This window comes from Carcharodon carcharias, chromosome 4, assembly GCF_017639515.1.
Source record: "Carcharodon carcharias isolate sCarCar2 chromosome 4, sCarCar2.pri, whole genome shotgun sequence".
In the NCBI taxonomy this organism is placed as follows: domain Eukaryota; kingdom Metazoa; phylum Chordata; class Chondrichthyes; order Lamniformes; family Lamnidae; genus Carcharodon; species Carcharodon carcharias.
Genome location: NC_054470.1, coordinates 166,637,386 through 166,659,911, shown reverse-complemented (window position 1 = coordinate 166,659,911; position 22,526 = coordinate 166,637,386). Strand labels below are relative to the sequence as shown.

The following is a 22,526-nucleotide window of genomic DNA, read 5'->3' as shown; positions in this document are numbered from 1 at the left end:
CTATGTTGACTCTGCCTGATTACCTTGTATTTATCGAAGTTGCCTGGAATAACACCTTTAATAATAGTTTTTAATATTTTCCCTTTGACAGATGTTAAGCTATCTAAATGCTATTCTATATAGATGTTAAGCACTATAAAAATATAAGTCTTTCTTTGTTATGTTGATTGAGGGATCTATATTGGCCAGGGCACCAGTGAAAAACTCCTTTGCTCCTTTTTGAAATAGTGTCATGGGGCTTTGGTGTAACATCTCATCAGACCTCTCTCAATGCTGCACTGGAATATCAGCCCTAATTTTTGTGCACAAATCCTGGAGTGGAACTTGAATCTGAAACCTTCTGACTCAGAGGAAAGAATGGTACCAATACGAATGATGCATAAGTCATTATTGCTACTGAGCAGCTCTGAAAAACTAATTTTAGACATCCGAGTGCCATGCCCTCCATTCAATGATAACAGTTCTATAGATTTTTAAACAATAAAAATTCATTTTTATATGTTTTGTTTAAAAGATATGTTTATGATACTTTAGCTTCTACCTTAATCCTATATGGATATCAAAACCTTAATTTTGCTTTCTGCAAATTGATTAAAAACTGAAGGATAATCCTATTTTTGCTTCCTGATTTGCTGTTTGCTAGAATACATCATTCTGAATGGCTGCTCAGCCAGCTTGATCTGTTTCTGGACACCAGGGATCACTTATAGTTGACATCTATTACAAAAAATCGAAGGAACTTGTTGTTTGATTCAATCAATCAATCATTGGGACATATAGCCTACCTACCTGACTTCACACCGGCATTGAAATTCATGCACAACGTTGATTAATTGTGTGGTTGGCAGAATGTCTTTTTGGATTGACAGCAGTACTCTGTTAGTGGGAATTACTACTCACGTAGCCATAACTAAGTGTCCAGCCTAACTTAAGTTAGCCTGGAAAAGCAAAGTTTCCCAAAAATTTGAACAACACATTAAGCAAGTTGTTTCATGCCACGAATTTGCAGTGGCTATTCGAGTGGTATTTTCCACCATACATCCTGAAAATTGGCTGATCAAATCAAACAGTGTGTTTCTTTGATTGTTCGTAATAGGCAAAGTGCAGATTGTACCAGCCCATGCTTTCAAAACCCAAAATGTTTCCTGTTAGATTTGACTCCATAACTGAACAGCACTTTCTGAACAATTCTGAGTGTGCTAATAGTTACAATAACAACCAATTTAAGGTAATCAGTCGAGCTTGTAATGTGGTTCATTTACATTTGCTAGAAGCACCACACATTCATATGCAGGAACCCATTCTTTGCAAGCAAAATGAATATGATCAAGCCTTCTGCCTTTTTTTGAAGCATGTTGAGCCTATAATTCTTAGCTGCTTTCTCCATGGCAACATCACGGCCAATTAGAGTTAACCTGCCAACCAATTAACGCCCTTTTGTCTGGTAGTATAAATTATAGTGATTGTTTGACATTTGGCATTCTTACATTTGCCTTGATGAGTGCAAGACAAAAAGCTTCTCAACATGTCTCTCTTTTCAGCAATGTCATTTCACTTAAAGTCATGATTTTAACGAATACAACTAGGGCTTTAAGTTTGGAAGTTCTGTAGTCATTTGAGCGAATGTGAGTTAATTAAGGAAAGCCAGCACGACTTTGTTATGGGCAAATCATGGTTTAACTTAATTGTTTTGAGTTTTTTAAGGAGGTAACAGAAAGGGTAGATGAAGGTAATGTGGTTGATGTAGTGTACATGGACTTCCAAAAGGCATTTGATAAAGTGCCACACAACAGACTTATGAACAAAGTTAGAGCTCATGGAATAAAAGGAACAGTAGCAATATGGGTACAATTGGCTGAATGACAGAAAACAGAGTGAATGGTTTTTTGAATGGTGAATGGTGAATGGCTTTTTGCAGACTGGAGAAAGATTTATAATAGGGTTCTGCAAGGGTTGATGTTAGGTCCCCTGCTCTTATTGATAATAGTTTAGAGACCTAGGGCCAGATTTTTGTGGAGCTGAGAAAACCACTTCATGGACCTTTAAAAATGGTGAAATGGACCCAGATGTGCAAGTCCCACCCCTATTTCCAACAGATCTTATTTTTGCTGGTAGGTGAAAGGGGACAGGGCGTGAATCACACAGGAAGGAAACTCGAACTCAGCAGGGTCATTTGAACTTAGTGCTGAGTTCAAACAGATCCCCTTTTGGCTGTTGCAAGTGCCTTAACCCACAGTGTGAGAATCAAAAATTGATGGAATAGATGTAAATGCTCTTGAAGGGCAGATAAGGTCTGTCATGACCTGAAGTTTTTTAATTCCCCAAAAACTGACGTTTTTAGTGATTGTTAAATAAAATAAATTTGCAAATGGCATGAAACATGGAAGTATTGTGAACTATCAGAAGGATGACAGGGGACCTAACACCGACCCTTGCGGAACCCCGTTATAAATCTTCCTCCAGTCCGCGAAAAACCATTTACCATTACCCGCTGTTTTCTGTCACTCAGCCAATTGTACCCATATTCCAATTTTCCTTTTATTCCATGAGATCTTAAACTTCAAAAGGGCATAAACAGGTTGATGGAATGGGTGGACAAGTGGCAAATGAAATTTAATGTAGCGAAGTGTGAAGTGATTCATTTTTCACAGAATCACAGAATTGTTAGTGCGCAAGCAGGCCATTCAGCCCATCAGCACCAGCTCTCCAAATGAACAACTAAGTGCCATTCTTCCACCTTCTCTCCATAATGCTGCACATTGTTCCTTTTCAAATAATAGTCTAAGTCCCTTTTTAATGCTTCAACTGAACCTGCCTCCAGCACACTCTCAGGCAACGCATTCCAGATCTTAGCTGCCCGCTATGTGAAAATGTATTTTCTCATGTCACTTTTGCTTCTTTTGCAAATTACTTAAAACCTGTGTCCTTTCAATCTCGATCCTTTCATGAATGGGAACAATTTCTCCCTATCTGCTCTGTCCAGACCTCTCATGGTTTTGTATGCCACTATCAGATCTCTTCTCAGCCTTCTCTAATCCATCTTCATAACTGAAGTTCCTCATCCCTGGAACCATTTTCTGCACTCTCACCAGTGCCTTGACATCTTTCCCATAGTGCGGTGCTATGGGACGTAATGCTCCAGCTGAGGCTGAACCACTGTCTTATACAAGTTCAACATAATCTTCTTGCTGTTGTACTCTATGCCCCTATTAATAAACACTTTTTTTTAACTGCTGACTGAGGTTTTCTGGCCCTGCCATGGCAGGACCCGCCACGAGGGATGCGGAGGTCCAGCCAAAGTCCATTGACTTTCAGTGGGACTGGACAATCAGCAGGTTAGAAAATCCCACCGTCTGCACCTGATTGCCACCTTCAATGACTAATGCGCCTATACACGCAGGTTCCTCTGCTCCTGCACCCTCTTTAGAATTGTGCATTTTATTTGATATTGTCCCCACACTCTTCCTACCAAAATTAGTCACCTTACATTCTCTGTGTTGAACTTCATCTGCCACCTGTTTGCCCATTTCTGTACTGCTTCAAATGCCTTTGGGAGTAAGAGCAGGTAGGAAGAATAAGGAGAGGCAATGTTAAATGAAGGGTACAATTGTAAAGGGGGTGCAGAGCTGTTCAAAGAGCATGTGGGATCCTGGACTTTATAAAACAGGGCGTAGTGTAAAAAAGCAACAAAGTTATGATAAAACTCTATAAATCAATTGTTCAGCCTCAAGTGGAGTATTGCAACCAGCTCTTGGCACAACATTTTGGGAGAAATGTGAAAAGATTCACAAGAATAGTTCTAGGGATTAGGAATTTCAGTTACATGGCTAAATTGGAGAAGTTGGGGCAAGAAAGTTGAGGGGAGATTTGATAGATGTTTAAAATCATGAAGGGTTCTAGACAGAGTACATAGGGAGAAACTGTTCCCACTGGAGGAATGATTGAGAACCAGAGGACATTGATTTGAGGTGATTGACCAAAGAAACAATGGTGACATGAGGAAAAACAATTTTGACGTAGCGAGATCTGGAACGCGCTGCCTGAGAGTGGGGCGGATGCAGATTCAATCATAGCTTTCAAAAGAGAATTGGAATCTAAAGTGGAAAAATTTGGAGGGCCACGGAGGAAAAAGGCAGGGGGTGGCACCAGATGAATTGCTCTTGCAGAGAGCCAGCATAGACACTAGCCGAATGGTCTCCTTCCGTGCTGTAATCATTCTACGACTCGGGCTGGGTGACAGTGCAGCAACTCACCGCCACCTCCCCCCCTCCTCCCCAAACACGTCAGATGCTTTTTCCACTGCCCGCCTGTGAGTGTCTCCCTTGCTGTGTACGCTTCCTCTGTGTGCATGTGTCTTGTAGGCTGCCTGGGCCTGTGCTTTCTCTCTCCCTCTGATGGCCCTCTGTCTCACCCTTTCCGCCCAGACCCGCACAGTCCACCTGCTGCTGCGCTCGCGGCCGTTCACACAACGTTCTAGAGCGGCACGTCCCTGGGCGGCGGCGCAGGCGCACTCCCGCAAGCCGACCGAGGAGCCAGCGATTCGGTATTTCGGGACGAGCCGGTTAGTACGGCGCGGCTGCGCATTCGTTAACTTGCGCTGCTGATCTCATGTCTCATTGAAGTGGGTACGGTGGCGGGGGGGGGTGGATACAATGTGAAACCATGCAATTCAGTGTCAACCGCGAGAGAACTGTGGGGCTTATGAGAACAAAAAAGAAACTTTTGCCACATGTAACGAACGGGTTAACTGATTGAGTGGTAACAATTTGTGGTGAAGCGTGCGAATCTCAAGGCAAGGGCACAAAACACTCATTGCTGGAGTAGGTGGCACTCACTACCTTGGATTGGGGTGGAGGGGGTTCCTCAAGCAAGGAATACCATTTTCTGGCTGCAGAATCGGGATTCTGAGTCTGAGCCTGGTTCACTACTGCGGGCCCTTCATCTGTTGGGAAGAATTTACTCTTTGCTGCCATATGGACAACAGCTTGCATTTTATCCAGCTCATTTGGAACTGGAAAGTACCCCAGGTTCTTCTTCACAGAGGCTGAAGGAAATATTTAGATGGTTCACTGCCCCTCTTCCCCCCCGCCCCCCGCCCCGCCAGAAATTTTGGAGAGGCAGGAGATCAAACCTGAAGAGGAAGGCTTTAGGGAGGGTTTTAAAGGTATAAGACACGAAGCCACATGAGGAGATGTTATCAGATGACCAGAGTCTTGATCAACTGGATCATTTTTAAGGAGCATCTTAAAGGAGGAAAATGATGTAGGGCAGGAATTCCAGAGCCTGGGGCCTACGCAGCTAAAGGCGCAGCGCCAGTGACAGAGTAGTTATGATTCGGAATGCACAAGAGGCCAGAATTACAGGAGTGCAGATATCTCGGAGGATTGTGGGTGGGAGGAGATTACATAGATAGGGAGGGCCAAGGTCGTGGAGCGATTTGAAAACAAGGATGAGAATTTTAAAATCAAGATGGTGCTCCATCAGGGGCCAATGCGGGACAGTGAGCACAGAGGTGATAGGAAAACAGCGTTTGCTGTGAATCATAACATGGGCGGCAGAGTTTTGGATGACCTCAAGTTTACGGAGGGTAAAGTCTGGGAGATGAGCCAGGAGTGCATTGAAATAGACAAGTCCAGGGGTAACAAAGGCATGGGTGAGGGTTTTAGCAGCTGATAAGCTGGGGGCTATATCGGGCCTGTTTTTCTTACATTTTGTACATATTGGCCTGGATTTTGTGGTAGGAATAACAGTGAGGCTGTTTATGTTTGTTTATTCCCTGTCATTTGAGTCCCTTTAATGGTCTTTTTATTCTCTTCTATCTAGGTTTCTGTCATGTCATCTCCATTCCTTACCTGCCTGTTTGTTTATTCACCTTGTACTCCTGTGCTCTCATTATCCTGTACAGTGATGAATTAACACTATCAAAAATTGGACTCCAGCACTATTGGTTCAATACCTAATGCTCCTCATTCAGTTTCTCTGAATGCCTTCTTCATTAAGTCAGCCTTACCTGCTTCCAGAACTCGGATGCACTGCCTAGTTTTCCTCTTTCCCAGTATGTTTGCATTTTTCCCTCTTCTGTCTAATATACTTCTCAGTCTGGGAAGCCCAGCACATCAGTGCAAAAGATAAGGCTGAAGCAAAGACTAGGGGCCCTGACAACATTCTGGTAATAGCACTTAAGACTTGTGCTCCAGAACTTGCCATGACCCAAGCCAAAATGTTCCAGTAGAGCTACAACACTGGCATCTACCTGGCAATGTAGAAAATTGCCCAGGTATGTCCTGTACACAAAAAGCAGGACAAATCCAATCCAACCAATTACAGCCCCATTAGTCTACTCTCAATCATCAGTAAAGTGATGAAAGGGGTCATCAAAAATGCTATCAAGCAGCACTTGCTTAGCAATACCTGCTCACTGACGCTCAGTTTGGGTTCCGCCAGGGTGACTCAGCTCCTGAACTCTTAACAGCCTTTGTTCAAATATGGACAAAAGAGCTGAACTCCAGGGGTGAGGTGAGAGTGACTACCCTTGACATCAAGGCAGCATTTGAACAAGTGTGGAATCAAAGAACCCTAGCAAAACTGGAGTCAATGGGAATCAGGGGGAAAACTTTTCACTGGTTGGAGTCATACTAGCACAAAGGAAGATGGTTGTTTTTGTTGGAGGTCAATCATCTCAGTTCCAGGATATCACTGCAGGAGTTCCTCAGGATAGTGTCCTAGGCCCAACCATCTTCAGCTGCACCATTAATGACCTTCGTTCCATCATAAGATCAAAAGTGGGGATGTTCGCTGATGATTGCACAATGTTCAGCACCATTCATGACTCCTCAGATACTAAAATAGTCCATGTCCAAATGCAGCAAGTGCTGGACAATATCCAGTCTTGGGCTGACAAGTGGCAAGTTACATTTGCACTACACAAGTGCCAGGCAATGACCATCTCCAACAAGAAAGAATCTAACCATCACCCCTTGACATTCAATAGCATTACCATTGCTAAATCCCCCACTATCAACATCCTGGGATTAGCATTGACCAGAAACTGAACTGGACTAGCCATATAAATACTGTGGCTACAAGAGCAAGTCAGAGGCTAGTCATCCTGTGGTGAGTAATTCACCTTCTGACACAGCACAAGTCAGGAGTGTGATGGAGTACTCTCCACTTGCCTGGATGAGTGCAGCTCCAGCAACACTCAAGAAGCTTGACACCATCCAGGAGAAAGCAGCCCACTTGATTGGCATCCCATCCACAAACATTCATGCCCTCCACTGCACACTGCCAGCAGTGTGTACCATCTGCAAGATGCACTGCAGGAACTCACCAAGGCTCCTTAGACAGCACCTTCCAAACCCACAATCGCTGCCATATAGAAGGACAAGGGCAGCAGACACATTGGAACAGCACCACCTGGAAGTTCCCCTCCAAGCCACTCACCATCCTGATGTGGAAATATATCGCCATTCCTTCAGTGTCGCTGGGTCAAAATCCTGGAGCTCCCTCCCTAACAGCACTGTGAGTGTACCTACACCACATGGACTGCAGCGGTTCAAGAAAGCAGCTCACCACCATCTCTTGCGCAACGAGAGATGGGCAATAAATGCTGGGCCAGCCAGCGACACCCACATCCCATGAATGAATTAAAAAAATCTCTTTTCTGAGTCCGGACTGTTATATTCTCCATCCTTTCTAACAGAGAATAGACTGGTTTCATCTCTAAGAAGGATGGCTTCCTCACCAAACCATTCTTTGACTCTGTCTGCAAAACCAAGAATGAGCAACAAAAAAACAGAGGTGGAGATAAGACAGGACAGAGATCAGGAAAGCAACCCAGAACTCCCATTTTGTTATTTTGTAATTGTTATATATTGCGATATCACATTTTCTCAGTGGCCCTGTGTATAATTGATCCATGACAGTTAGTCTGTTTACATTTCCACATCCAAGTAAAGAATGTAAGAGGGAAGAAAATGCAAAGTAAGTTTAATTGGGCTGTAGTTATTGGAATTAATACAGTAACTTTTATAAATTGTGAATGACTGATTTAGGACCAATGGGATTGATTAAACTTTGAGATTGACTTGAAGGCTTTGTAAATGATCAAGATATTTTAGGAAAGATTTGCACATCTTTGAACTCCTTGTTCTTCATACTATGAAGACCTGTTTCACTTAAACATTTCTGAATATTTGCCCTGTACTTTTTTGTTGAGACAGCAAGACTATGAAACATCTTCCTTTCCTTTAATTAAACAGGAGGCTCTGCTGCCAGAGAATAGTTCCCTTGAACTGAGAAATTGAAACTTATTAGATGCGTGTTGCTGAAGCTTTTCATCTTGCACTCAGGACAAATGCAGGGATGCCAAATTAAAAATGATCACAACAATTTATGCTACAGGAGGAAAGGATGCTGATTGGTTGTCAAGTAGACTCTGATTGGCTGAGACGTTGCCATGCTGTTCTCTGCAAACAAAAGGAATATGTTCAAGCCGTGCGCCTTTTTTGAATTACCCGGGAGCTTGGGGAGCCTATGGTTCCCTGTCATTTTCTCCCTGGCAACACCATCATGTTGTAATCATTTCAAATTTGGCATTCTTGCATATGTCCTGTTGAGTGCAAAATGAAAAGCTTTGGTAACATGTCTCTCTTTTCAGCAATTCTGTACAACCAAGTGACTGATTACTAGATACAGTTTGTAAGCCTGACTGTTTAAAAGAAAGGTTTTGTGTGGTATGTGTGCACTGTTTCACGTTGTAGAACAAAGTTTAGATTTTAGTTTTAGATTTTTAGAAAAAAATCAGTTGATAGCAGCTTTGTTGTTTAGTATTGACGAATTTACTATTGTTTTCCTGCGCTATTTGGCTAATTATGTTTAGTGTATTAAGAAACAATTTTTTGTGACAGGAGTTAAACTAATGAGCTCTACTATCTCGGATTCCTTTTTAAAGCCAGTGATATGGGATAACTTTTAACAACTGTTGTTCTTTCTCTTTTCCTCTTTATGTGATCGTGCAAGGATTCATGAGCAGCAGAGCTCAACCTTGTCAGTGTTCAGAGCCAGAGCAACCACATGACTATCTTAGATCAGTCAGATCACATTGTCTCCCGCACTGGTACATATTTTCAGGGGACGGCAATGGATGAGAGTGAGAGGTCTGATTGACTTTGCTTTTTAGCAGTCTGATTCACTGAGGGAAATTGTAATGGTTTCTAGATGTCGTGCGATTTTCCGTATCAGCACAGAGTCTTACCAGGACCTAGAAACTTCATGGCCTATCAGGATTAGTATCACACCATGCATTTCATTTACCTGCTGAACCATTAGAGGAACATTGCTTTATATGGAGCTGCTCATATCAAACAAAAAGATAATGCATATTTGAGTAACGGAAATATATTAACGTCTAGGTATATTATATACCCAGCATGCAGGATGACAAAATAGTTCTTTCTTTGGGAGGTTGTACAATTTAAATTTATGCAGCCCAATGTGTTAATTTTTATTGCAAAACTGTATAAATTGCTTTTCCATTCAAAATGTTTATTTTATTTTTCTAAAAGGTTGTGTTCACAGACTTATTCCATGGTACCTTCAGGAACAGGAATTGTTCTTGACTCTCAAATAAATTCATCAAAAGTAATGGACATGAACAAGTTGCGATGGAATTTAACACCAGATCAAATCAAATTTCAGACAGATGCCCTCATTTGTAAAACCAAGCAAGTATATGACAGTGTTGGAGCATTAGATATTGAAGAAGTCACATATGAAAACACATTGAAGGCTCTAGCAGATGTGGAAGTCGAATATGCTGGTAAGTCATCAGACAATAAATAGGAATGCTGTGGCTAGTTTGAGTTTTTTTTTAATTCATTAATGGGATATGGGCATCACTGGTAATACCAGCATTTATTGCCAATCCCTAATTGTCTGTGAGAAGGTGGTGGTGAGCCACCACTTGAATGCAACTGTGCGGCTTATTAGGTCATTTGAGGGCGGTAGTTAGCCATATTGCTGTGGGTCTACAGTTACACATAGGTCAGACCTGGTAAGGACATGAGATTTCCTTCACCATGTACATTAGTGAACCCAGTGGGCTTTTCCAACAGCCCAGTAGCTCTGTGGTCAATATTACTGATACTAGATTTGTATTCCAGTTTTTATTTAATTAATTGAATTTAAATTCCTAGATGCAATTATGGTTCAAGCCTTTGGATTACTAGTCCAGTAACATAACCATAATGTCATTAAACATCAGAAATGGTATCATATGGTTGGGCAATTTGTATATTTTAAAACCATTCCGCCAATGTACCACTGCCATCAAGAGAATGCACTTTGTCTGGGTCTAGCAGCTGCCCCCTGCACAGTGCAAGGTTCACAGAAGGCATGTCACAAGACATTTTCCCTTGAATTTTATATCATTGATACACAAATGTCCATAAATGGGCAATTCTAACCCTGTCACCCCCGTACTATGAACTAGGGCAAGGGACAAGGTGGTTGGAAATGCAATAGACCGTGTCGTGAGTACTTTACACAACCCATTTCAGAATATTTGAAAAACAAGTGAAGTGGGCAATCTCTATATCAATGTCTATGCTGAAAATTGGATACTTTTCTCTTTCCAAGCATGGGGCTTGCTGGGCAAAAGAGAATAGGGATTTTGAAGGACAGGTGAGAGAGCTGAAACAAGGTGAGGTGCTCAGAGGAGGAGATGCTATCACAGGAGCGACCAGGGTGAGAATTAGTACACAGGGCCACACCACATCTTGGTGCTTTGGATGGAGCAAGTGGAAGCTACGGCGAAGTGGGTACCTTTTTACGTTTTCCTTCAGGATCTCTACTTCAGCTTAACAAATTCTTTTCATCTATCTCCAGATTCTCAGGGATAAACTTCTATCTCTTTAAATATTAAAGCCTGCTTGCCCATCAAGGGCACGAGCAGGGTTTTATTTATCAATTTCACTTTCAGCCCATTGGTTCAGATGACTAAAGTTTCTTATTTGGAGGAATGTCATTCTGGTGGCTGTCCTATAGCATAAGAGATCCCCGTTGCCGGCATTGATTACCCCTTTACACAGTTCTTCAAGGGCAGAATTTGTCTGAAACCTAACCTGACGTTTCTTGCCAAAAGTTACACTTCCTATCACTTAGGATATAATCAGATAAGATGGTTAAGTAATCAATCCAACCAACATCGTCTCAACGTCATATCTGTAATGATTGAATTAAGCTTTCTATATGGATTAATTCATTCTCATAAATAGGTGCTAAGACATCTTAATAACAATATGATTTATGTGGTGAAATATAAAGTGCTTGTACACAAACCGTCCCTGTGTTATCAATGTCAAAGGCTGTTTCTTAGAAGGTGCCTACTTAATCATGCAGTTGTCCTAGTTTCCTGAAGACAACTTAATTTCCACTTTCTTCTGCGCCATACAATGGACCCTATGACATAAATCCACCAATAAATTTGCTCGCCTCCAGGAAATTCTGGGCCTTGGTGTAAACCTTATAGTGGTAAAGTAATAAATTGCATGTCCTATAATGTCATTCCAATCATATTACCTCCTGTAGCTAGTTGGGATGGCAACCATTAGGTAAAACAAAGTTTATTTTGGAGAATAAAAGCTTATTCCAGCAATGCAAAATATTACTGCATATTAAAGTGCTTTTGCTAGAGATGCAATGGAAGATTATCCGATTCACCTTTCAGAATTACATGATAAAACTCAGAAACTCTTGCTAATACCTTCTTGTACTTATTGTTCTTATCACGCACTCGGTTTAATGTTACTTAAGCTGAGCCTTAATTAACTTGCTGTTGATGAATTAACTTAGGGCAAGGTCTCAATTTTCATTTAATCTATTAAACTGGACATAACTAATTTTAAATTTGGTAAAGTGATCCTTGTTTTCCTAGCTAGCAGCAATCATTACATTTCAAGTTTTATGTGAAGAGCTGTGAGGTAATAAAGAACTAAATAAACTTAACTCTTCTTGATCACCCACTACTCAAAGTCAGGTTGTAGAAATATTTTTTTCACTAACTTTCTTCCTAAACTACACTACTAGTATCCATTTCAATATAACAAAAACACCATAATCCGTCTTTCCTTTCTCTTTCAGTGGATCATAGCAATCTGACGTTTCTAAAACATGTTTCTGAGCACAAAGATGTGCGTGCTGCCAGCACTGAGGCAGACAAGAAGCTTTCAGAGTTTGATGTGGACATGTCTATGAGAGACGATGTGTTTCAACGCATTGTGGCTCTACAGGTGAAAGCTTTGATCAATATTTTAAGCACAGCAACAGCTGTCCCCAGATTTCAGTTGAATGGTGCAACCTTATTATTATCTCTTAGTAACTGAGGGAAAGTGATCATTTTCTTACTTGAAGTAAAAAAAATTCACTTGCTCAGTGGGAACACTTGCATCATGTTACTGCCTAGAAGCATGGATATAAAATGGTCAGGTAGAAACCTGCGGCTTACTCAGTTATGCAATCAACGACCAGTCTTTATGGACAGACTGTGACTCATCAGCGGGATTGGTGGCTTAAATATCTAAAGTGTCAGGAGCAAAGAAAGGGTTAATTACCTCAGTGGGGCAAATGGATGAACATAAAGGGTACATTCATTCAACTTTTAATCTTAGTAAGCTATGTTGTTTTATCAAGTGAGAGTGAGTCCAATTACTAAGCATTACTATATTTTTTGACCCTGATGCACAATGAGGTTATTGCGTTAGCACATTTCGGAATAGCAACTGCTAAAATGAAGGAAGGTGTTTTATCAGAAACACAATCAACTTAAGAAAATGGCCTATTCTGTGTACAGCATTGACCGCGCTATGGGTAGCTCGAGTCGGGGAAATTTCTCAACTCAGTAGAGCCACATCAGACTCAATTTTCACTGCGAGGAGGCAGGAGCATGGTAGATTCAGGCCTGCTGACCCCAGAACCAGGTTATAGGCTGCCAAGGCGGCAGGTGAGTGAAGGCAGACTGGTTAGACAGCCTGCCTCAGTCCTCTATGACTTCATTGCAGTTGTTTTAAAAGCTGTTAGGCTCTCTAGTCCTCACCCCTTACATCCCCTCAGCACCCCCATGTCACCCCCACGGTCCCTCCATGCCAACCCATGCCCTGCTCATATAGCCCATGACCACTTATATCCCTTGCCACCTCCATAACCACTCACCCATCATCCATCGTGGGCAGACCTTAGGAGCCATGTGGAGATGAAAAAATATATACTTTTAACAATCAAATACAGTTGTCACTCACAAACTTGATAGTGAATAAACTCCCATTCATGAAATCCATTCAAAGCTTTTAGATCTCCTCAAGTCTTCACTTATAATGACAAACTTCTTCTGAATAGACATCAAAGATAGCTAATTCTTTAATAGCCTCTTTAAACTCCAATCAAGCTGTAAACTCAGAACCCCCTGCTGAGATTACTGTAGCTTTCAAAACTCAGCCAAACATCGATAATGACCTAATAAGCCCTTGGGAAATGTCAATAAAGAATTTTTATTGAAACTGCATGAACATAAAGTAATGTTTTTTTCTAGCCTACACCAGATGACTTGTCAATCAAAGTAGTCCAGCTGTAGGTATTTTTGTTAACTCTCACTGACAGCCTAAGCCTGTTTTCTGCCAAGTTTAAAGAGCAGGGTATTTAAAAACTTCAAATTATGACACTTAAACAAATCTTATCCACCCTTCAAGAGCGTTTCTATCTATTCCATCAATTCATGACTCCTGCCCTGCAGGTTAAGGTCCTTGGGATAGCCAAAATGAAGTCAGTTTGAACTTGGCACTGGGTTCAATTGGCCCTGCAGAGTTTGGATTTCCCTCCTGTCTGAATCACGCCTCATCTCTTGGCCCTGCCGACAAAAATTAGACCTGTTGGAAATGGGGGCGGGATTTCCACATCTGGGCACCGCCTGCCATTTTTACAGGCCTGCGCATCTTCCTAACTCCACAAAAATCTGGCCCTAGGTGTCAGCTGTAACTCAGTTGATGGCACTCTCATTTTTGAATTAGAAGTTCAAGTACCAATCCAGAAACCTGACAATAGTGTGAGGGTGCTGCACAGTCAGAAGTGCTTTATTATGGATAAGACATTAAACTGAAGCCCCCTCAGGAGAATGTTAAATATTCATGACAGTATTTGAAGAAGAGAAAAAGTCCCTGGTATCCTAACCAATATTTATCCCACAGTGAACATCACTGAAACAACTGATCTGGTTATTATCACGTTGCTGCCTGGTAGACCTTGACTGCCACATTTCCTATGTCACAACAATGACTACACTTTAAAGCGCTCCGTTGGCTGTAAAGCACTGGGATATTTCGAGATTGTGAAATCCGCTGTATAAATGCAAGACTTTTTATCTTCATTATATGGTGTAATGTGAGTACACAATGCAGAGTTATACCTTCTGCTTGCACCACTTCTCTAGTTGGACAAAACAGAGCTCGCTGCTTCCATTTTTAAAAGTACAAGCAGAATTTCCCATCGCTGGACAATTTTGAAGTTCAAAGGGCTTACTGCCTTGTTAGCAAGTGCAAGTTACTTCCACTGTGTTGCTGTATTTGATATAACTGCATTTCTTGCATCATTTTTATTTGAACTCCCAACCCTCACCCATCCCAGTTTTCAAAATCTGAAATTAATTCCTGCTTTATGCAAAACTACAGGAAAAGTGTGATCCTGAGGCCCTGAAGCCAGAGGCTAAGCGATACATAGAAAGACTGCTGAAAGTGGGAAGAAGAAATGGATTACACCTTCCAAAAGAAACCCAATTAGTAGGTTCAGTAGTGTGATTCTCTTCCGTATTACATGCAAAGAAATGAGTTACAATTATGTTAACATTCTAATGGCAATGTAACATTGGGTCACTGGAGCCATCTGGGATCATGTGCCCTAGCTTTATACAGATGAACAACTACTGAGTTCAGTAGATCTGTGATACAAATGTAACAATTGCAAAAACATCTATATTACTCCATGTTGGATAACATTGGCTGACATTTTATCCTTCTTGTATTACTCAGGAACTCAAAACCATCAAGAAGCAAATCAGCGAGCTCTGTATTGACTTCGACAAGAATCTCAATGAGGACACTACTGTCCTTTTGTTCACCAGGGATGAACTGGGTATGAACCATGATTCCTGACATGCATGGGTAACTTGTTTGCATGTATATTTATTTTGGTGAGAAATCTTACTCTGCTTGGAGTAACAAATCTGTCTGGTACACAGTAACTGGATGCTTATGGCAAGATTGCTTTCCAGGTCATTTGATTTAACGTTTCTATTTAGGATTTGTACTTAGTAAATATGTAAGGAAGTGAAGTAAGTCTTATTTTGCTGCACTAAATTTTCTGTTGTAGTTTTTGGAGGTGAACTGTTGAAATAACTCAGCCTAACCATTTTTGGAGGAAATTAAAGAAATGCAGGGAGATAAATGGGCAAACCAAGTAGACAAAGAAAGAAAGCAAATTGAATCGATAAGTAAATAAAACATATTTGTCTAATGTTACTTTATTACACAAGATGTAGCAATATACTGTACTGAAATTTAATTTTGCTGATATATTGAAGGTTTTAAAAGGATGGATCAGTTCCAAAAACAGTTTAAGTGATATTATGTTGAAGAGGAGGAAGTCTTCACTCCTGATTGCTATTTAGTAACCCCAATAGAAAGTTTGCGCATGTGGACAGAATCAAGCTCAGCTCTGATTAACTTTCTTCCCATGGTTGACTAGCCTGCAATAAGGCTTACACCTAAAGAGTTGTTGTTTCAGAGAGGTATAACCTGGTGACTGGCTCCTGTGGAACAGAAACCCAGCAGGGAGGTGATGAGGGAAAAAAAAACAAGTCAAATGAAATGTTTCCTCTGCTGCTATGAAGTTTCTAGCTTTCTGTAACCATCTACATATATTAATGGACATTGATTTGGGGATAAAGATGTAAATTTCAAAGAAGTTATTAATATGACTAAAGATGCAGTTAACTACATCACCCATGACCAAATACCACAAAAGCCCATTATTAGAGGGTAAGTTTGGTTTAATTGTTTTTTTTATTCATTTGAAGCCAGTTAACTCAGTTGGCTAGATGGCTAGCGTGTGGTTTAGAATGGGTTCGATTCCCATTCCAGCTGAGGTAGGCTCAAGGAGAGGCGATGGTGTAGTGGTATTGTAGTAATCCAGAAACCTAGGGTAATACTCTGGGGACCCGGGTTTGAATCCTGCCACAGCAAATGGTGGAATTTGAATTCAATAAAAATCTGGAATTAAAAGTCCAGTGATGACCGTGAAACCTATGTGGTTCACTAGGAAATCTGTTGTCCTTGGTAGCACTATTGGCCAAGTCCTAAATGGCATAGCTGCTAGACTGAATCTGCGGGAGGCTGTGAGGGAACCAACAATAATCATCCTCACCAACTTAAATAAAAACAAAAAAACTGCGGATGCTGGAAATCCAAAACAAAAACAGAATTACCTGGAAAAACTCAGCAGGTCTGGCAGCATCGGCGGAGAAGAAACACCTATGTGTTCTATTGTACTATTGTCATTGACATCTTTTGATGATCTGCTTCTATCACTGCTTGTTTGTCCCTACAACCACACCCCCACCTCTCTCTCTCTAATCTATCTCTCCGCCCCCCACACACACACCTTAAACCAGCTTATATTTCAACTCTTTCTTGGACTCAAACTCAAGTTCTGTCGAAGGGTCATGAGGACTCGAAACGTCAACTCTTTTCTTCTCCGCCGATGCTGCCAGACCTGCTGAGTTTTTCCAGGTAATTCTGTTTTTGTTTTGGATCCTCACCAACTTGCCTGCCGCAGATGCTTCTGTCCGTGACTCTGCACAGTCATTGTGGAGACGAATTCCTGTATTCACATTGAGGATACCCTCCATTGTGTTGGTAGCACTACCACCATGCTAAACAGTGCTATTTAGCAACTCAAGACTGGGCCTCCATCAGTAGCAGCAGAATCATACTCGTAACCTCATGGCCTGGCATATTCCATTACCATCTATAAAACAGGACTACTTGTGTGCTAGACAGAGCTAAGCGATCCCACAATCAACAGATCATATCTAAGCTCTGCAGTCCTGCCTCATCCCGCCATGAATGGTGGTGGACAATTAAACAACTCACTGGAGGAGGAGGCTCCACAAATATCCCCATCCTTAATGATGGAGGAGCCCAGCACAGCAGTACAAAAGATATGGCATTTGCAACAATCTTCAGCCAGAAGTGCTGAGTGGATGATCCATCTCAGCCTCCTCCAGAGGTCCCCAGCATCACAGATGCCAGTCTTCAGCCAATTTAATTCACTCCATGTGATATCAAGAAATGGCTGAAGGCACTGGATACTGAAAAGGCTGATAACATTCCGGCAATAGTACTGAATAGTATTTGTGCTCCAGAACTTGCCGTGCCCCTAGCTATAACACTGGCATCTACCCGGCTATGTGTAAAATTGCCCAGATAATGTCCTGTACACAAAAAGCAGGGCAATTCCAACCCAGCCAATTACCGTCAGTCTACTCCATCATCAGTAAGGGAAGACGTTATCAACAGTGCTATCAAGCAGCACTTGTTTAGCAATAGCTTGCTCACTGATGCCCAGTTTAGGTTCCGTCAGGATCACCCAGCTCCTGACCTCGTTACAGCTTTGGTTCAAACATGGACAAAAGAGCTGAACTCCCGAGGTGAGGTGAGAGTGACTGCCCTTGACTACAAGGCAGCATTTGACCGAGTGTGGCATCAAGAAGCCCTGGCAAAACTGGAGTCAATGGGAATCAGGGGGAGAACTCTTCACTGGTTGGAGTCACACCTAGCACAAAGGAAGATGATTGTGGTTGTTGGAGGTCAGTCATCTCAGTTCCAGGAAATCACTGCAGGAGTTCCTCAGAGTAGTGTCCTAGGCCCAACTATCTTCAACTGCTTCATCAGTGACTTTCCTTCCATCATAAGGTCAGAAGTGGGGATGCTTGCTGATGATTGCACAATGTTCATTCATTACTCCTCAGGTACTGAAGCAGTCCATGTCCAAATGCAGCAAGATCTGGACAATATCCAGGCTTGGGCTGACAAGTGGCAAGTAACATTCACGCCACACAAGTGTCAGGCAATGACCATCTCCAACAAGAGAGAATCCAACCATCGCCCCTTGATGTTCAATGGCATTACCATAACTGAATCCCCCACTATCAACATCCTGGGATTACCATTGGCCAGAAACTGAATTGGACTAGCCATATAAATACTGTGGCTACAAGAGCAAGTCAGAGGCTAAGAATCATGCAACGAGTAACTTGCCTCCTGACTCCCCAAAGCCTGTCCATCATCTACAAGGCACAAGTCAGGAATGTGATGGAATACTCCCCACTTGCCTAGATGAGTACAACTCCTACAGCTCTGAAGAAGCTGGACACCGTCCAGGACAAAGCAGCCTGCTTGATTGGCACCACATCCACAAATACTCACTCCCTCCACCACTGATCAGTGCATCAGTGGCAGCAGTGTGTACCATCTATAGGATACACTGCAGGAATTCACCAAGACTCCTTAGACAGCACCTTCCAAACCCACGACCACTAACACTTAGAAGGACAAGGACAGCAGATAGATGGGAACACCACCACCTGGAAATTCCCCTCTAAGTCACTCACCATCCTGACTTGGAAATAACTCACCCCTCCATTCACTATTGTTGGGTCAAAATCCTGGAACTCCCTTCTTAACAGCACTGTGGGTGTACCTACACCACATGGACTGCAGCGGTTCAAGAAGGCAGCTCACCACCACCTTCTCAAGGGCAACTAGGGATGGGCAATAAATGCTCGGCCAGCCAGCGAAGCCCAAATCCCATGAATGAATAAAATTAAATCTTGGGACCTGCCTCCTCCCCCTGTTCCTGAGAGTTTAATGGTAAAACACCACTGGCAAAAGTGCCAAGAAAATAGCTCAGGATGAAGTATCAGCAGACAACGAGCCAAGGACTTGCCTTCGGGCAGAGCACGCATGATAACGATGATGTTTTTTATTCATTTATGTTCAGATCTAAATTTGTTCTGATAATCCGCTTTGCTATGTACAACTGTAAAATTAGTTTGGCTGCTTCTCATAGGGGGCCTCCCAGATGACTTTCTTGATGATTTGGAAAAGGCTAGTGATAATAAATACAAGGTGACCTTGAAGTACCCTGACTACATGCCCATCGTTAAAGAGTGTTATTTGCCTGAAACCAGAAGAAAAATGGAAGCAGCTTTTAATTCTAGATGTAAAGAGGTATGACAAAGTTACAGTGTTACAAACAGATTGAATAGATATTAATTTCTATAAATCTATTTCAGAGTCTAAGCACCTTGGGATGTTTTAGTATGTTAAAGATGCTATATAAATGTTAATTGTTGTTGTTCTATGTTGCAATCGCTGAACTGATTCATGAAAAGGACGATTTTGCTGGTAAAATGCTTCAATTTAAATTGATCAAAAGTTCATTGATTTTAGAATCTGGTGAGATTTTAGATTTTTACTGTGAAAATTGAGAGTGGAATCTACAAAAAAATTGCAGATCTGTATTAAACAGTGAAGCTGCTTATAATTAACATGATTTTTTTAAGTGCCCTGTCTGTATAACATGTGAATGTCACAAGTTTTTCAGTTCATGGAATTTTATCTGACAGATTTCATACTTAGCCTTAATCTATTTATGGCTGTTACCAGTGTGGCAGCTGGTCATAAAGATCAATTTAACGTGCAGTAATTTTAGTTAGCCTAATAGGCTGTAGGAGAAGCTTCTGATTCTTAAAATAAAAGACTATTTATTACTATAAATTACTGGGACAAGTCTCAGCCTATGTTAGACTACGGGATGGAATGCACTGCTGTGTACTTTCCCTCCATCTTGAAACAGGATGGCAGACTTGTACACTTTAGCTCCTGCTATAATTGCATCTAAAAAATAAACAGAATAAAATAAAAAGAACAAAATTAAAATAAAAGACTATTTATCGCTATTAATCACTGGGACAGATCTCAGCCTATGTTGGTCTATGGGATGAAATGCTTTCCCTCCATTTTGAAACAGGATGGCAGACTCGTATACTTTAGTTCCTGCTGTAATTGCATCTATTCTCAACCTCAATGGAGACCACAATGCTATATATTAGGCTGGATTTCACTTCTCTCTCTCTCCCCTTCTTTTGCTTCAAACCACAAATTCTTATCTCTATAATCTCCACAAGCCCTTCAAGCCTCCATGACATTTACACTCTTCCAATTCTGACTTCTTGTCCATTCCCCTTTTTAATCATTCCACCATTAGCAGCCGTGCCTTCAGCTGCCTTGGTCCTGAGCTCTGGAATTCCATGCTCCCTAAACATTTCCACCTTCCTCTCCTCCTTTAAGATGCTACTTAAAGCCTAACTCTTTGACCAAGCCTTAGGTCTCCTGTCCTAATATCTCCTTGGCCGAAATTTTGCCCTCGTCAGCCGGGGTGGGTGGGAGTGGTCGGGAAGCCGACTGCCACCCGTGATCAGGCTGCGACTGCAATTTCATGCTGGTGGGCCAATCAAGGCCCACCCAGTGTGTGAAACGCGCGCTGCAGCGTTCAGTGCTTCCTGTGGTGGTGGTGGTGGTGGGGGCGGGGTTGGGGGGGGGGGCGGTGAGTGGGGAACTTCGCACATGTGCGAGGGTGCACACAGGAAGAAAAGCTCCCTGAGGCAGCTGAAGATTTATTAAAATAAAAAATAAAGAATTTTAAAATATTACAAAACATGCCCCCTCATGTGACTCTGTCACATGACCAAGGACATGTTATTAATGAAAAGTTAACATTTTTGTTTTATTTTTAATTGCTGTTGGAAACCTCATCCCGCCCTTGGATGAGGTTTCCTAAAAACACTTGGCCTTTTCGCCTGCCCGCCAACTAAAAGTTCGGGCCCTTATGTGGCTCAGTGTCAAATTTTGCTTAATACTGCTGTGAAGCTCCTTGGGATGTTTTACTATATTAAAAGGTGCTGTATAAAAACAAGTTGATTTTCAAAGGATCACTCTGCAATGGATCCATAGGGATTCAGAAGGAAATTTGAAAGAAATTCTTTCGATGGCAAACTTCTTTTTTACCACTGAATATCTTAACACTTGAGAAAAAAAACTCAAATGTGCTTCTGGAAACCCTATGAAGTTAAATCAATAGATTAATTCTCATGATATTTTATTGGCAGGAAAACACAAGAATTCTTGAAAAGCTGATTCCACTTCGAGCAAAGGCAGCGGAATTACTGGGCTTTCGTTCACATGCTGACTTCGCACTTGAGATGAACGTGGTCAAAAAAGTGCAAAATGTTGTCAAATTCTTAGGTGTGTTCCTTTCATTAAAATTTCACGGAGTACTGAGATTTAAGATTGTTTCTAAGAGGTATTCATCAGCAAACAAATGGAATTTAAATTATCACAGGCTGCCCACTAACTCGCTGATAATATGTTTGCCAACTTCACTTTCCTATCATTGTGTATATTGATGTGACAAGTGTTTGCTTTAGATTTAAAGTTCATATCAGATAGGTAACACAGTGTGCAAAAGTAAGAAGAGTGAGCAAATAAGATCATGTCTGTAAAGCCAAATGAGTAGAGTACAGATCTGGAGGAGAACTTCTTAGTTTGTCCAGAGTGCCAGAGTCCAGTATAATTTAGATTACTGTCTATTGTTTCTGGTCGCCATATTATCAGAGAGACATCCAGGTATTGGAGAGGGTGTACTAAGGGGCAACTAAATTGATGGGTTTGGCACGCAAGTCACAAAGAGAGGCAGCAGAAGTTGGAGAAGAGAAGTCTCAGGAGTTATTTTACTGAGGGCAGAATTTTCTGCCTTCCAGGCGGGCAGGCCCAACCCAATCTCCGGCGGGTGGGGAGCCGATCCCCGCCGGGGAAGCGGGCCCCGTCGCCATTTTACATGGGCGAGCCAATTAAGGCCCACCCAGCGCGACGTCCGGCGGGTGTGTGGGCGGGGGGGAATCCCCAAAAGCGAGAGTGTGCTCTTTCGCCCATGCGCACGAAAGAGCGTACATCTCCCTAAGGCTAAATGCTGCCTCAGGGAGATCGCTGACAGTTCTAAATACATTAAAGATGGAAAAAAGAATCCTTAACATGTCCCCCTCATGTGACAATATCACATGAGATGGGACATGCTCATAATCTACGCTAAAACTTTATTAAACTTTTTAAAGCCCACATGAAACCTCATCCCGCCGGTGGATGAGGTTTCATGTTTTTTCTGTTTGCTGCCGGGACTCCTGGCCTGCCCGCCAGCCTTAAGGTTGGACGGGCTGGGCCTTTAGTTGTTTTAATGATCCTGTCAATGGCCTCAATTGGCCATTGACTGGTCGGTGGGCCCGCAGCTGATTTTTTTGTGGGCCCGCCTTCCTGAAAATTTAAATGGGGCGGGATGATATTGGGGTGAATCCCACTTCGTTTTGT

The 22,526-nt window shown here is 41.9% G+C and overlaps 1 protein-coding gene across 5 annotated transcripts in view; it reads left to right on the top strand.

Annotated features, from left to right (window-relative positions):
• The first annotated feature begins 4,316 nt into the window (after positions 1-4,316).
• LOC121277322 (neurolysin, mitochondrial-like) overlaps positions 4,317-22,526 on the top strand; it is a 37,109-nt gene continuing 18,899 nt past the window's right edge. For 4 of the 5 annotated variants that reach the window (XM_041186648.1, XM_041186646.1, XM_041186651.1 and 1 more), the window contains exons 1-7: positions 4,317-4,561; positions 9,567-9,820; positions 12,142-12,290; positions 14,718-14,825; positions 15,075-15,177; positions 19,174-19,334; positions 21,275-21,410. In XM_041186648.1, coding sequence (XP_041042582.1) covers positions 4,395-4,561; positions 9,567-9,820; positions 12,142-12,290; positions 14,718-14,825; positions 15,075-15,177; positions 19,174-19,334; positions 21,275-21,410 — 1,078 coding nt within the window. In that variant the 5' untranslated portion in view covers positions 4,317-4,394. Of the gene's footprint in view, positions 4,562-5,910; positions 6,056-9,566; positions 9,821-12,141; positions 12,291-14,717; positions 14,826-15,074; positions 15,178-19,173; positions 19,335-21,274; positions 21,411-22,526 lie in introns of those variants that run through there. The other variant, XM_041186650.1, reaches the window with a different exon arrangement.